Source organism: Sebastes fasciatus, chromosome 4, assembly GCF_043250625.1.
Source record: "Sebastes fasciatus isolate fSebFas1 chromosome 4, fSebFas1.pri, whole genome shotgun sequence".
NCBI classification, from domain to species: domain Eukaryota; kingdom Metazoa; phylum Chordata; class Actinopteri; order Perciformes; family Sebastidae; genus Sebastes; species Sebastes fasciatus.
The window spans coordinates 4,055,127-4,068,876 of record NC_133798.1 but is presented as its reverse complement, the minus strand read 5'-3'; the positions used below and the strand labels follow the sequence as shown (position 1 = coordinate 4,068,876).

At 41.7% G+C, this 13,750-nt stretch overlaps 1 protein-coding gene across 1 annotated transcript; it reads right to left on the bottom strand.

The window, feature by feature from the left end:
• Positions 1–545: 545 nt before the first annotated feature.
• On the bottom strand, positions 546–13,750 carry herpud1 (homocysteine-inducible, endoplasmic reticulum stress-inducible, ubiquitin-like domain member 1). The gene is made up of 8 exons (XM_074631503.1): positions 13,369–13,750; positions 11,527–11,604; positions 10,679–10,756; positions 9,530–9,753; positions 8,706–8,816; positions 8,181–8,552; positions 3,916–4,033; positions 546–2,613 (listed from the first exon to the last, which is right to left on the bottom strand). Exons 1-8 carry the CDS (start codon positions 13,519–13,521, stop codon positions 2,416–2,418), a joined length of 1,332 nt encoding a protein of 443 aa, XP_074487604.1. The 5' UTR covers positions 13,522–13,750; the 3' UTR covers positions 546–2,415.

The following is a 13,750-nucleotide window of genomic DNA, read 5'->3' as shown; positions in this document are numbered from 1 at the left end:
ATTTGCATTTGGTCACAATCACCATCATCCAACCACACAATGAGAAAATCCACCCAAAACAGAACTGGTAAAGAAAAAGTCATACAATGTTATTTTCAATGTTGTCAATCAGAACTTCTGTTCATGACTTCTTGGTCCAGTTTTGATTGCGAACTTTTAAGGTTCTCCATATGGAATTCACGGTACATCTATTGCCTAACTAACTAACTAACTTGCACTGAAAGGCACGCACGGCCGGCCCGGCGATGTCAACAAAGCACAGAGCAGCTCTGATTCCAACACACGCAGAGGGAGAGCGACTTCATTCTCTGCTCAGGGAGACATTACTCTATATAAATGCTCTGGATATTGAATTTAGCATCTTTAAAAAGGTATAATATGGAAACGTTGTGGGTTCTTGTTTGTAAACACACCGCGTTCAAAGTTGCCCCCCCCCTCCTCAGCTCAACGAGCCGAGAGGGAGAGAGAGAGAGAGCGGCGATGGTGGAGCGAGCTATAGGGTGAATGAAGAGAGGGAGCGGCGTTAGTGAGAACAAAGCAGTGAATCAGAGCAATAAAATGTTATTTTCTGATTGTTTCACGGCGGTAACGTTCTAAAACACAAAACTAACTCCGCACAACCCTGTGGGAAGGTGCCGAGTTGATGGATTTTTAATGAATGCAGGCATCCTGTGGCTCAGCGCTGCTCTCATCAAACTACAGACACATACTGATCATAGCTTGACTCACAGCAGAGAGAGGAGCAGGGGGGGGGATCCCATGAACACAACACAACCCGTTATCATCCGTCAAATACGGCCGCTTTGTATGTGGAGACTTGTGTCTCGGTATCAGAAGCCGAGGGGGGGTGACACAGCGGCGGTATTTGACCATCTGAACAGGCTGCACAGCCTGTGTGCTGTTATCTGCTGGGGGTTTCGCCCCCACGTGGGGCCCAAAGGCTGTTTGGCTGAAGCCCAGCAGCGTCCCACGTAAAGCAACATAAGAAGAAAAATCCAGGCAGAGGGCTGCAGGTTCTCTGCAGAAACAGACACCAGCACACACTGCTAGTGGGGCATCAGTGATGATTGAGAGGGATTCTTTTTGCATCAGTCTATACATTGTTTTTTTAGTTAATTTTTGCACATTATACCTTTAAGTTCCAGTCAAGGTCAGTTTCTGCTGACATTGAGGCTGTTAATGTTCACTACAGTGACTGTATGGAAGCAAATAAATGCCAAAATAATGTGAATCTCATCTTGTATCTTCTGATAAATCTGAGCTAAGTTATTTTCTGACTTTATTTTGTTTTTATATCGAAGAGGAACCTACTGAATTTGTGTACCTTGTATATAGTTATTTTGAATATTTTGAGGATTTTAAGAGACAAACCAAAAAACTTGAAAGCTTTTGTTTTGCCCATCTTCAAATAACCTACTTAAAAGGGGGATTTAAAAAAACACTTAACACCATCACAAACGATCCATAAATTCAAATAGATTTTTGTCAAAATCAAATATTGTAATGCTATCAATTCAGCTCAAATCCTTTCAGTCGGTCAAACAAGTAAAAACTAAATCTGACCTACTTTTACAGCTGGAATCAAACCTAGGCTCCATGCATGGACGGTTTGTAAAGACCAAAATAAATCTGCTCCTGGAAAAAAACTGAATTTAGATTCAAAGAGCCATAACATACAGCACTGAGTTCTGTCTGTGCGTGATTTTCACTTCAACGGAACATGGCTCATATAATCATTATTAGTGTGAGAGTATTGATCCGGATCACATTATCCATTATGAAAACTCAAAGACACGCTGATTTAGAATCACAGAGGATCAGAAATCCCATGTATATAAACCTCCTCACGGTAAGAAACATGTAGGTGCGATAGTCCAACAGTGTCAGCTAAAAGGTTTATTTTTTTACCCTCAGCTGCCACCTACTGTTGTTTCATGGATAAGGAACCATCCAGGTAGCTGTACTGATTCTACAAGGCCTTGTCACACAGTGAAAAACCTTGGGGGGGGTGTTAAAAACCCACAATCAGTAGACAGATGTTTGGTCAGATGGAAAGCTGGGATCCCATTGAACAATGCATTATTGTTAGAATGTCGTCTGATGTTTCTAGTGCTTCGTTTCCTGTCCACATTTTTGAAAATTCAAGGGGTCTGGCATTGCTTTATTTTTGCTGGTGTTTTAACTTTTGTGTTTCACACTCAGAAGGAAGACCAATGTCACACAAGAGCTCTACTGTCAATATGGAGGTGCCAGTCATTGTTGATATGCACACGTACAATGCCCTTGTTTCTATTTATTCTTGAATCGACAGCTTGAGACATCTTCCCTTTTTCTCTCATCTCCAGAGATTATTGTTCCCTGCTGAAAAATAAAAATAAAAAATGTCTGCTGTCTTTATCGATCGTCTGCCGGTGGTCAGTTGGCCATACCCTGAGGAGCCTCAGGTATGAGAGAGGAGAAGAAAGTTTTGAAGAAAACCCAGGCCGTCCACACGGCTGACACCCTGTGAGGAGGCACTAAAACTGCCGTCATTGGTCCTTGTCCGTCCGGTCCTTCCGCTGCAGCAGGAGCAGGAGCAGCTTCCTCCCTTTGTCTGTCAGCGATCTCGTCCACCTGAAAAGACAAGAAACGAAGTCATCATACAATGATGATTCATGGCAGTGGGTTTTGAAAGTGATTTTCAACTTAAGTATACTATTTCAATCCACAGATCAACCTATAGTGGTTTATTGGGCCTATTTTGATTCGATTAGATTCCACAGTGGTATTCTGTTACCAGGGCTCCAGACTAACTTTTTACATTTAGGTGCACCAGCACAAAATTTAGGTGCACCCAAAATGTTTCACCGGACCTTTTGGTGTCGCAATAATACATTTTAACCTATACATGTATATCATACATCGTTACCTTTTTTGTCAGTTCCCATACACATTGGTAATTTGCTAACACATTATGTAAATGATTGTAAACAAGAATAAAGGTGCAGATAAATGTTTTTTGAGTCAGGTGAGGCCATCTCTGCCGAAGATGTTGGATCAGAAGGGCACTGGAAGTAGGAGGTCTGAGGGGCCAGTGAATTAACTCCCCAGTACGAACACCTAAAAAACCCTTATTTAAAAAATTACGTTTTTAAAGTTGTAAAACACACTAATAGCTGATTATGGTAGTTCTAGTATATTATAATAGTTATTTCCCTTCCTCCGTCCATGTGAGTGAGACCCAGACCGAGGCTGGAGCGCAAGCCGTGACGACGGCGTGACGTCAGGACCCCGTGACCGAATCATGTGACCAAGGGGATGCTACTCCGCATGTTCCATGTGCCCAAGATCCGGGTACTTTTCCAGACGGAAGTCGAGCCATTTAGGCTTCATGCGCCACTGAGCAACTCTCATAGGAATGAACGGGGCCCCGCCTCCAACGCTGTATCCTGTTCTCTTTATACATCCATGGGTTATTTGCAACCAGAAGTAACACAAGAGGGTGGAGCTAAGCACAACCAAACACTGAATAAGACATTTTTAGGCGACCAAAAAGATTACAATTAACTTCCATGAAATGGAAACACACTGTGAAAGGGTTAAAGATCTAATACAAAAACACGGACAACTCCCAGACCTGACAACGCCGTGGTAGCGACCTGCGATTGAGACCATAAAGTCATGTTTAAAATGTTTACTGAGGTAAAAGATCAAGTGAGAAGTAGGCTCATTTTCTCATAGACTTCTATACAATCAGGAGTCGCCCCCTGCTGGCAGGTTTAAGGCACTTGAGCATTGGCTTCACCTCACTTTTCAGAATTGGAGGTTGCAGCCTGACACAGACGTACGCACGGACCGACAACATGAAAACATAATGCTTCCGGCCACAGCTGTCGCCATCGCATTGGCATAAAAGTCTAGGAGATGCTTTCTTACTGGATTTGGGTTTCTGTTTTCGTTCTGCTGGTTGTGGTGGACCTCAGGAGGCTGCTGCTGAGGGTTGGGTCCTTGGACCTGCACTCGCCTTCTGAAGGGAAACCAACCAACAGTATGTCTGTGGAGGAGAAACAGGAGACGAAATATGTTTATATGAATGCAAAAAAAATCATATTGCTATGTGAACAGCAAAAAGCGAATTCAGGGGTTAAGGCTATCCTACAGCTTTAAACTAAAGCCCATGAACTATCTTTTGAGGTAAACACTTACTTAAAAGATATACTTGTCTAAATCTTGTAATGTCAAAAGTGAGGCAAAGCTTTAGAGAGTGCTGCAAGGATGACGTGTTTTTTTTAGGCCAAACAGGAAACAGCTGGTGCTTGGTTTTGGATCGACTGGTTTCGACATGGCTGCTGGGTCACAAACCTTCTCATTTTACAGCTAAACAGTACACTACAAGACGATTCTGAAAACATTTGGAGAGAAACAGGAATTACAGTAACAGAATATTGATTCATGTTTGATCAGTGCTGCCTAGTTTGACCGTTTGATACAAGTTTCAGCTTCGCAAAGTTTTTTTTATTTCTTCTAAAAACAGATTAATGAGGATAGAAAGTGATGTCTGGTGTTTATGTCTCTAAACATTAACCTTCCAACTGCTGTTGGTGAGTAATCATTAGTCAAATGCATACTGACTGTAACCTGTTATCAAAGGGGTGGGCTGTGTCCTTCAGACACAAACACACAGTTTCTCTTTTCAATTTTGTCTGGATTCATTTCTTTTAGAAAACAATGTATTTTTCTCTCACTTTCAGCAATTTGTTCTTTTTTGCTTTCCCCTTGACAAACAGACACATTCAATATACTTCTAAGCCTATCTGCTCTATAGCCTATATGCCTGAGGAATGGGATGTATATTTGTGTCGGGGTGAAGGGTTATGTAACGGCAAACAAGAGTGTGAGAGCGGAACATGTGACCTGAAACTGATGATAACAACACTGCCGATGTGGAACAGGCTGTCAGATGGACTCTGACCCATTAATATTATTAACAAATCTGAAACCGAGCTGTGACATATCAAGGACTCAATTACAGTTATTATGGGATGCAATAGGAAATAATCAATATGATCATTTTCATACGCTGGAACAAAAAGGAGATACCAAGAAACACACACCAAGGTACACAATGTTTTAAACTTGAATTCAGGACAAATAAATACATGTAATACGTGAAGATGACTTTCTTCAAAGAAATGATATCAATTCTTGTTAGCTTTGTGAATGAATGTCAGTGATGTTCTTCTTTTTTTCTTTTTTCAGTTCAATGTTTTGCCGTTACTAGGTGATTTGAATAAAAAGGTATTAAAAGGATGTGAGTAACCACATCCTGCTGCAGTGCACTGATGGAAAATCAAACAAACAAACAGATGGCTGATAAAGTAGAGATGCACAAGTTCCAAGTTTCATATGTATCAGAGACTACGTTACATTCTCAGCTAGCTTAAGTGACATCTCTCTATTACTGATATCATTGAGACTGCACAACTTTTATTCAGTTGCTCCTCAAAACCCCAAGCCAAGCTCCTGTGTCTTGCTTACCGTCTGCTGGTTAAAGTGAAGGGGGTTAGCCCCAAAGCTAGCAACAACAACAACCAAGGCTCACTTAAGGTGGGCTGACCTTTAAGGTGGACCTCAGCCCCCCACTACCCGGCCTACTCCTGGCTGATGTCCGGTCGCAGGAAAATAAGATGGATGAAATAAGACTTCTAACCCAGCAACGAGTGATCACAGACGGTTGTGCCCACGTATTTACAGAGACCCGGTTCCATCATTGAATCCTGGATCAAGCTGCACTTGACAGGCGGACCACAGGACAGAGTGCAGGACTCCAGTGTGATGAGAGGAGGTGGACTCTGGGTTTACGTCAATGATGCTAGGTGCTCAAATGTAGTCAAAGTTGATGGACAATGTTTCCCTGATGTCGAATTTTTAACGTCAAGGTGTCGGCTAGATTATCTGCCCAGAGAATTCTCCTGTGTTTTGATTTGTCATGTTTTTCTTGCTGGCAACACATGAGGACCTCAGTTAAAATCCAAAAAGCCTAAAAGTCTATCTGAAATCAGCAACCAGTCACCAACCGAATGTTTCCTCAGACAGTTTGTCAGCTCCCCGATGCCACTATAGCAGGTCTCTGTCTGAAAAGTTCTCTCTTATTCTCAAACAGATCTGACAAGACAAACACCGTACATACAGATAGAATTAATAATGGAAGCAATGTTGATACTTTTACCAATGGGCCAAAAAAGTTGTCTTTTTTCTTGTCATGACAAGCAATACACTGAACTCAGCTGTTTTCACTTGTTTGTTCTAATATGAAGCTTTAGTATAACAGGTTTCAAGGGTACACATCCTGAAGGCTGAGCTGTTCAAACACACACACACACACACACACACACACACACACACACACACACACACACACACACACACACACACACACACACACACACATACATGTGCACAGTCATCAGCTACTTTGTGACACAGAGGAAGTTAATGATGATTACCAGTAAGGCTGGGGAGATTCGTCGACATAGTCGACGTAATCGATTACGTAAATATGTCGATTTAAGCAACGTTCGTCGACGCATCGGATGAAGAATTGATAGTGGCTGCGCCCTGTCCAAGCATCGATTTTGATTCCCCCAGACAGGAAGAAGCATAAAAAAAACTCGCCCACGTTCATCAAAAAAGTGTGGGAATATTTCAAACAGAGACCCAACAATGTGGTGCTCTGTAAGTTGTGCAAAATGGAGATGGCGTACCACAGCAGTACAAGTGCAATGCACGAGCACCTGAAAAGATGGCATCCCGGAGCGCTGAGTGAAGAAGACTGCAGCAAGACACCACCGTAAGTCCTGTTTACTTTGTCCCCACCCAGGCATGATCTACTAAGATTGTGAAAAGGCGTGTTTCTGTTCAGCAGTAGTCATTTAAAGTTTGTTTTTAAAATGTTTCTTCATCGCCACCATGTTAAAAGTATTTTATGGACCACTGTTATGGTAGCGTAACGTAACATAACGTTTAACCATGCGTCATCTAACGTCGGCCGTTTTATATTTTCTGTTTACTTTAACGGCGATGTACGGGTGAGAAAATGGCTTAGGAGTAACGTTACATATTGTTCTACAGTCTGTGACTATTAGTCTGTAAATAGTTTAAATTATTTCTCTTGCTCCACACTGATGCAAAAGTACATTTGCTAGTGTTTATCTTAACTGCATATTATTACAGTGATGAAAAATAAATCCATGTCTAAACCATTTTAAGTTTTAAGTTAATACTTAAGTAAAAATACTGATTATTATCATTATTATTATTAGCCAAATGTCATAACACAACAGTGATGTGGAAATTAGACCGATTTTATGAGCCACTATTATCATTATTCTACTGGGTTATCTGTGTCTCTTTTTCAGGATGAGACAAAGCCGTGTGGAGGACTTGGATTACTAAATGTGCATTGCACTGTATTCCTTTTACTTGAATTTAACAAGCTCTTGCTTTCATTTTATTTTGGAGAAATATTATGTTGGACTGAAAACAGATTACCAGTAAAGACTGGGCTATTTTTTGTTGTGAAATAATGTCCTGCAGTGCATATTTTATTCTTGTTTTATGTATATGTTTATAAGAGAAGATGTTTGAATAAAGCACTGAAATAATAATGAAACAAGTTTTGATATTTATTTTGGGTAAATTAATTGAATTATAAAAAATTATTTCGAATAATTAATGAATTAGTCGTTAGATCAATCAACTAACTGAAAAAATAATCGTTAGATTAATCGATAAAAAAATAATTGTTAGGTCCATCCCTTATTACCAGACATGCTACTATGCTCCTATTTCTAGTGATTTTATACTTCCAAATTTCCAAATAAGCAGTAACATGTATAGTGCACTGCTGTTTAAAAATCAGACACAGACCGGCTTTAGTGGACAACTCAAACAACCCTGCCTCCCATTAGGCCCTAGAGTTGTTTTAAATGATTAATATGGAAAACTGAGTGTGTGCCCTTGCTTTTGAGAGAGACTCTGTATGCAAACACAAGCAAATGATAAGGGTCAGTAAGGTTGAAAGCTCCAGTGGAGTGCTTTAAAGCAAGTCACTCAACCCACAACAATGCAGTGAAGCATTTCAGCCACGTTTGGCGGTTAGACTTGTTGTCAAAAGTAGAAAAGCAACAGATTGAACTTACAGGTACATGAGGAGGAGGGTGCTCATCACCAGCAGGAAGCGAGTCAGGTTGGAGTTGAAGTACACGATCACGAGCAGGACGCCGAATCTCGCGGCGGAGTACAACCAGTCCAGCCAATCGCGCTCCATGTCCTCCTCGTCCTCCATTACGGGCCCGCCCTGTGCGTTCATCCGCATGTTCTGGTTGGCCTCCCCGGGGTTGATGAAAGCGGCGTCCTGCACTGGATTCTGATTCGCTGGCAGGTTGTTGATGGGGTTCTGATTGGCTAAGGGGTCTGGGACGGGTACTTGGTGGGCGGGAACAGGAGGGTACTGGCCAATGGTTGTAGCTGGTGCAGAGGGGACAGTGCCTGCTGCGGCCAACGCTGCATGGCTGTTGGTGGAAAAACATTCAGGGTATTAGAAAATAGCCGGACAAAGTCACCCGTGGCCGTGTCGGACCACAATCAGAGACTGCGAGGCTAAAGGAAGAACTCACACCAACAGGAAAGTAATTTGACTTCAAAATGTATAAATGTAAACTCACTATTGCATGTAATACTGCCTAGCGTAGACATGCTGAAGCCACAATAGCTGTTGAGGGCTGTACAGAGAGTAGGTGGGAAAGGCTGGTTGGGTCATCTGTGGTGCTCCAGGCCTGCAGGGAACGAAGACAGACTGTTATTATCTGTTCAAACCTAAACACATCCATTTATATTTCATCTTCTCTACTTATATTAGAGGGGACTTCAAAGCTCTTTTTTGACACATCTAATTAGGGTATCTGAATTTCTTTGAGTTGAGACATCTTAGGTGCAAATCAAGTGCGTTTCAATAATGGTTTGACGTGTCCTCTTTCACTTCCCCTTAGCACTTGGTAATGTAGCCGCATATAGAGCGAGGCTTTCAAAATGAAAAACATTCTTGAGGAGCCTGAATAATTGACAGTAATACATGAATACCTTTACTTGCCTTAACACCAATTATCACATGATATCTTATCACACACTGATAGATAACAGTGGAAATGGTGAAAGATCACAATGCATTCAAGGTCATTCAAGTTGAGTAGCATCACTCTTGACTTGCTCCCTCAGCCTTTCAAATGTTGATCTCACTCAAGTCCACTTGGGTTTTCAGACTGATGAAGTGTCACATGAAGGCCCCTTTTATGTGGATGTCCAATCAGTTCTGTTGGTAAATGTAGTCCACTGAAGAAATAAATTCTCCAGTGCTGCTATATTAACCGAGAAAGCTGATTTCTCCTGCTGCGGAGCAGTGCCGGCTGTGCCTACATGTACCATGCATTGCGTGCGAGCAGCGAGTTCACTACAGTTCAAGCAATACATAATTTCTTCCATTGTGACTTACAGTGCAGCAGCAGGCCATGAAGGAGCTCCAGGTGGAGACGCTGGGCTATGTGTGTGAGATGGAGCAGCAGCAGCAGCAGCTGTAGTTGAAGAGGTGTGCCTCCTCTGCCTCAGCGTCGGTGTGCTCGGAGTCTGGACTGTGGTGGGGGGGCTGCTGGGACTGGGTGAAGCAGAGGCTGCCGAGGGCATCGGACTGGAGGGACGTGGCTGCTCTGTCTGTTTGGTCTGCAAAAGCCAAGAAGAGTTTGAAATAGTTCAAAGTTTGAGCAATCTCTGTCACTAAGCACTACAGAAAACCCTGATAAGTCTGTAGAGATGAGTTTAATCATCTAGGATGTACAGCCACTTGGAAGTTTCGCAGCATTCGTTGAGGCAGAGCAGCACACTTGAGAGGGTTGTGGAACTACAGCGAGTCATCTTTAGCTGTACTTTTGAAACTGTAGCTGGTTTCAGAAGCTGATGACAGTTGATGTGAAACAGTTCCACTCCACAGTGGGAAGGTGATGGGAGAAGGGAGAAGGGAGGAGGTGAAGATGTGCTCCTGTCAGGCCCTAAACTAAACCTGCCTTTGAGCTTGATATGTCACAGGAGGCTGGAGCTCCTCTAACATCTCACAGAGCTAATGGATGATGTTTGAAGATATTTGTATATTTGTGGGTATTTATTTATTCATTGTTTTGTACACTTGTTTTCCTTGCATGGTTTTAGTTGTGTGCCCTCTGGGTATTGTCATGGGTGGGGGGTGGGTGGGATATCTATCAGTCCAAACATGTTTGTGCAGTGGATTGTCAGAGTTGCATTAACAAAATTCAGAAATAAACTTTATTTTTCAAAAAAAAAAAGAAAGGTGAATATGTGAGAGACCGTGGATGTTTGTATCACGATTTCGGTCTCGGTTTCAGGACCGCTACACCCCTAGTGCCCACTGGCCTATTAGTTAGTGATATCACCCCCAAACTAAAAGGGCATCTTGGTTTGATTCCTGCTGAAGTGTCCTTGGACATGACACTAAATATCTGCAGGGCACCAAAACCTGGCTGTCTCTTACCAGAGGACAAAAACACAATTTCCCACTTGAAAAAGTACTTTATGAAAACACTGCCTAGGTTCTGAGGAAAGTTGAATATGAGTAAACATCATCATCTCTCACCTTAGGTCTAGCTCCCAGGAGTTCATGGGGTGGATTCCTAAAAGCACACACCAGGTGCAGTGTGGGAATGATGTCAGTCTGTAGGAAGTAGAGATAAATGCCTGATTAGAAAAGCTACATGGTAAAACACACGGATACATTCAATATGAGCACCAGCTGTCTCAACCAACGTTAAAAACAACAGAACCAAGACTTTAAGGAGCTGTTCTACTGACAATGAAGCTTTCTAAACATGTTGATTGGTTAACACACCTCTACACACACACACACACACACACACAGAGACACACACACACACACACAGCCCTCTAAACAGAACAAAACACAACAGGTGGTGTGGTTGATGTCCTCTTTGAGGACTTTGAATGTTTTTCAGTGTTGGAGTTGTCTTCAGCTGGTATCATTTCATCTCCAGCAATAGGAGCCTCAACTGGGATTCACATAAAATAACCACGAACCAGACACATGAAATATTATACTGTATGGATTTAAAAAGCACAACAACCCTTTCACCGGCTATTTATTATCAAAAAGGTTGGGGAGAGCAAAGTAAGCCAGATTCAACCTCTCTAGCCAGTTTGTCGCCAGTATAACAGCAGAATAAAGGCATTTAATCTGTGATGAAAATGTCAAGTGAAGTCAATTTTATTTATTTAGCCCAATATCACAAAAATCACAAATTTGCCTTAAGGGACTATACAATCTGTTCAGAATTCAACCTCTATCCTTAGACCCCTGTTGGATAGGAAAAACCTCCCCCCCAAAAATCACGCCAATTAAGTAGTGTTTGTAAGCACAGCCATGTGCACTTACAAACAGACAAACTCAAATTCTCACACATACTGTACCTGTCTGAAGAGATCTTTAATGTGCAGATGATCGGGCAGCAGTTTACCAGCATAGATCAGTCTCTGGTCACTCACAGCCTACAGAAAACAACAAGTAGGTTTCAATTAGTTCAAACTTTTGGTGAGTTACAAATTCTATCCGCGTAGTGGCTAGATTTGGGTGATGTTTCTGCAGATGGGACAACAACCTTCAGTGCCAGTGATCGATTTTGTTGGGCATAAATCTGAAACCATGTAAGTATTTCCTTCCTGAGGACCGACAATGACAAGACCAGCTGCTAAGTGGAACAACTGGCCCAAATTTGTGTTGTGTCTCATACTTTGCCTTTCACTCAGTGACCACCAGCCAATCAAAACAAAACAATGGCTTTGCATCAAGTAGAGTCCTGACCGACTATTATAATTATTTTAATTGTATGTAATATACATGTTTGTATGTATTTTCATTGTAAAGCATGCTGTAATCTCTAGGTTTGATCAATATGATACAAATACAGTTTATTATAATAGTCTATTAGTCTTAATCAATTTATTTTTTACATGTACTGCAATTTCATTAATACTGGTGACTCAGCCTTGTCTCAGCTTAAGCACATGGCTAATTTTCCCAGGGCAGGACAGATTTGATCTGAAATCATTAACTTTCCTTGTCACTTGGACTGCCTGGCCCCGCCTCATCTGTACACTGTACACTCATCATCCCGCGAAATCAACATTTCTATAACAGAATATACCAAACTAGTATAATCCCAAGGACACACAGACATGTGCCACAGACTAGATAACATACAAACTACTGTAACAGCAGTAGATATGACTCTACAGAGTTAACCCCCGGCATTGTCCCATAAACTGATGCCTGGTGGGGGGTCAGTTTAACCTGTATAACATCCCTACACATTCTGTCTGTTTTCAGAGAAGGACATAATGAAATGGCCTCTGCTCCACTGTTCAGGAAACGGAACATTCTTTCAGTTTATGACATAAATATTCATCAGTTATGTTTTTACATATAAATATATGTTCTTGCCTTCTTCTTCTCTACCATCATCATTTAGCAACTTCTTTATATCTAATTCTCAAATTAGATATATCTGCGTGTTTTAATCATCTTCACCTGCCTTTTTACTAAACAAAACATGGCCAGTACTCCCTCAGATATCGTGGTGTACAAATATGGAACACCAAAATACCTGTTATCAAGAGCTCATAATTCTTAGAACTCTTAAAATTCTTAAAAGGAAATTATCATCACATTTAATTCCTGATGTCTAATTATCTTTTGATATGTTTATATATATTTTCTTTTTTTCGGTACTGTACAACAATGTATTTCATTGTTCGTATTGGATTGTTTTCTACTGTTTGGTTTGGTTTTTCTGCACATTTTGTGTACTTCTTGTTGTTGTTTAACTTTTGTTGTATTTCTAAAATGATGTTAGTTTAGATCTTTCTTCCTTTTTTGTTATTGTTTTTTTTCTTCTCCTGGGGTTGGTCGGGGGTCATTTGTATAAGCCTGTGGCTTCTTCACCTCTGCTCACACATTTTTTTTTCATTGACTGGATTTTGTGCAGTTTTATATATGTGCAAATAAATAAATAAAAAATAAAATAAATACTCCCAATGGGACCCACTGCAGCTCCTTTACAAGTTGGTTAATACCTGTGCAGGTGAGGAGTGAGCACACACACAGAGAGAGAGAGAGAGAGAGAGAGAGAGAGAGAGGCTGACAGTCAGCTGGCTCGTGTCGGGACATTCCAGCACACCTCCCAATACTTCCGTTAACTACTTCCGCCAACATCAGCCAGCTAACGTGAACTTCTCCGCCTCCTAGTAACTCACCGGTCTAGTTGAGTAAAAAGTCGACAAATGCGTCTTTAGGTCCCTTATAGTCCAGTTCAGGTCGACGCCTTCGACGGGTTGGTCCTCCCGAACCTGGTTGGGCGTCTTTATGAGAAGACTGATGGTGTTTAGTGGAGACTCTCCTTCATCCATTTTACTGTTTCACTGACACGTCCCTTGTTGTTGTCTCGTGTTTATGCTGCTGCTGTTTACTCTCTACAGCTACTGTCGTCAAAAACAACAAGAGTCCTCTGGTCACACTTTATCAGCAGATAGAAGGAAAACACGCAAATAGTGTCGTCGAAAGAGAAACTTTAGGGCTCGGCTGGATGTGGAGGCGCCTCTCTGCTGGCTGGAGTCAGTAGCTGGCTGGCTGTGGTGC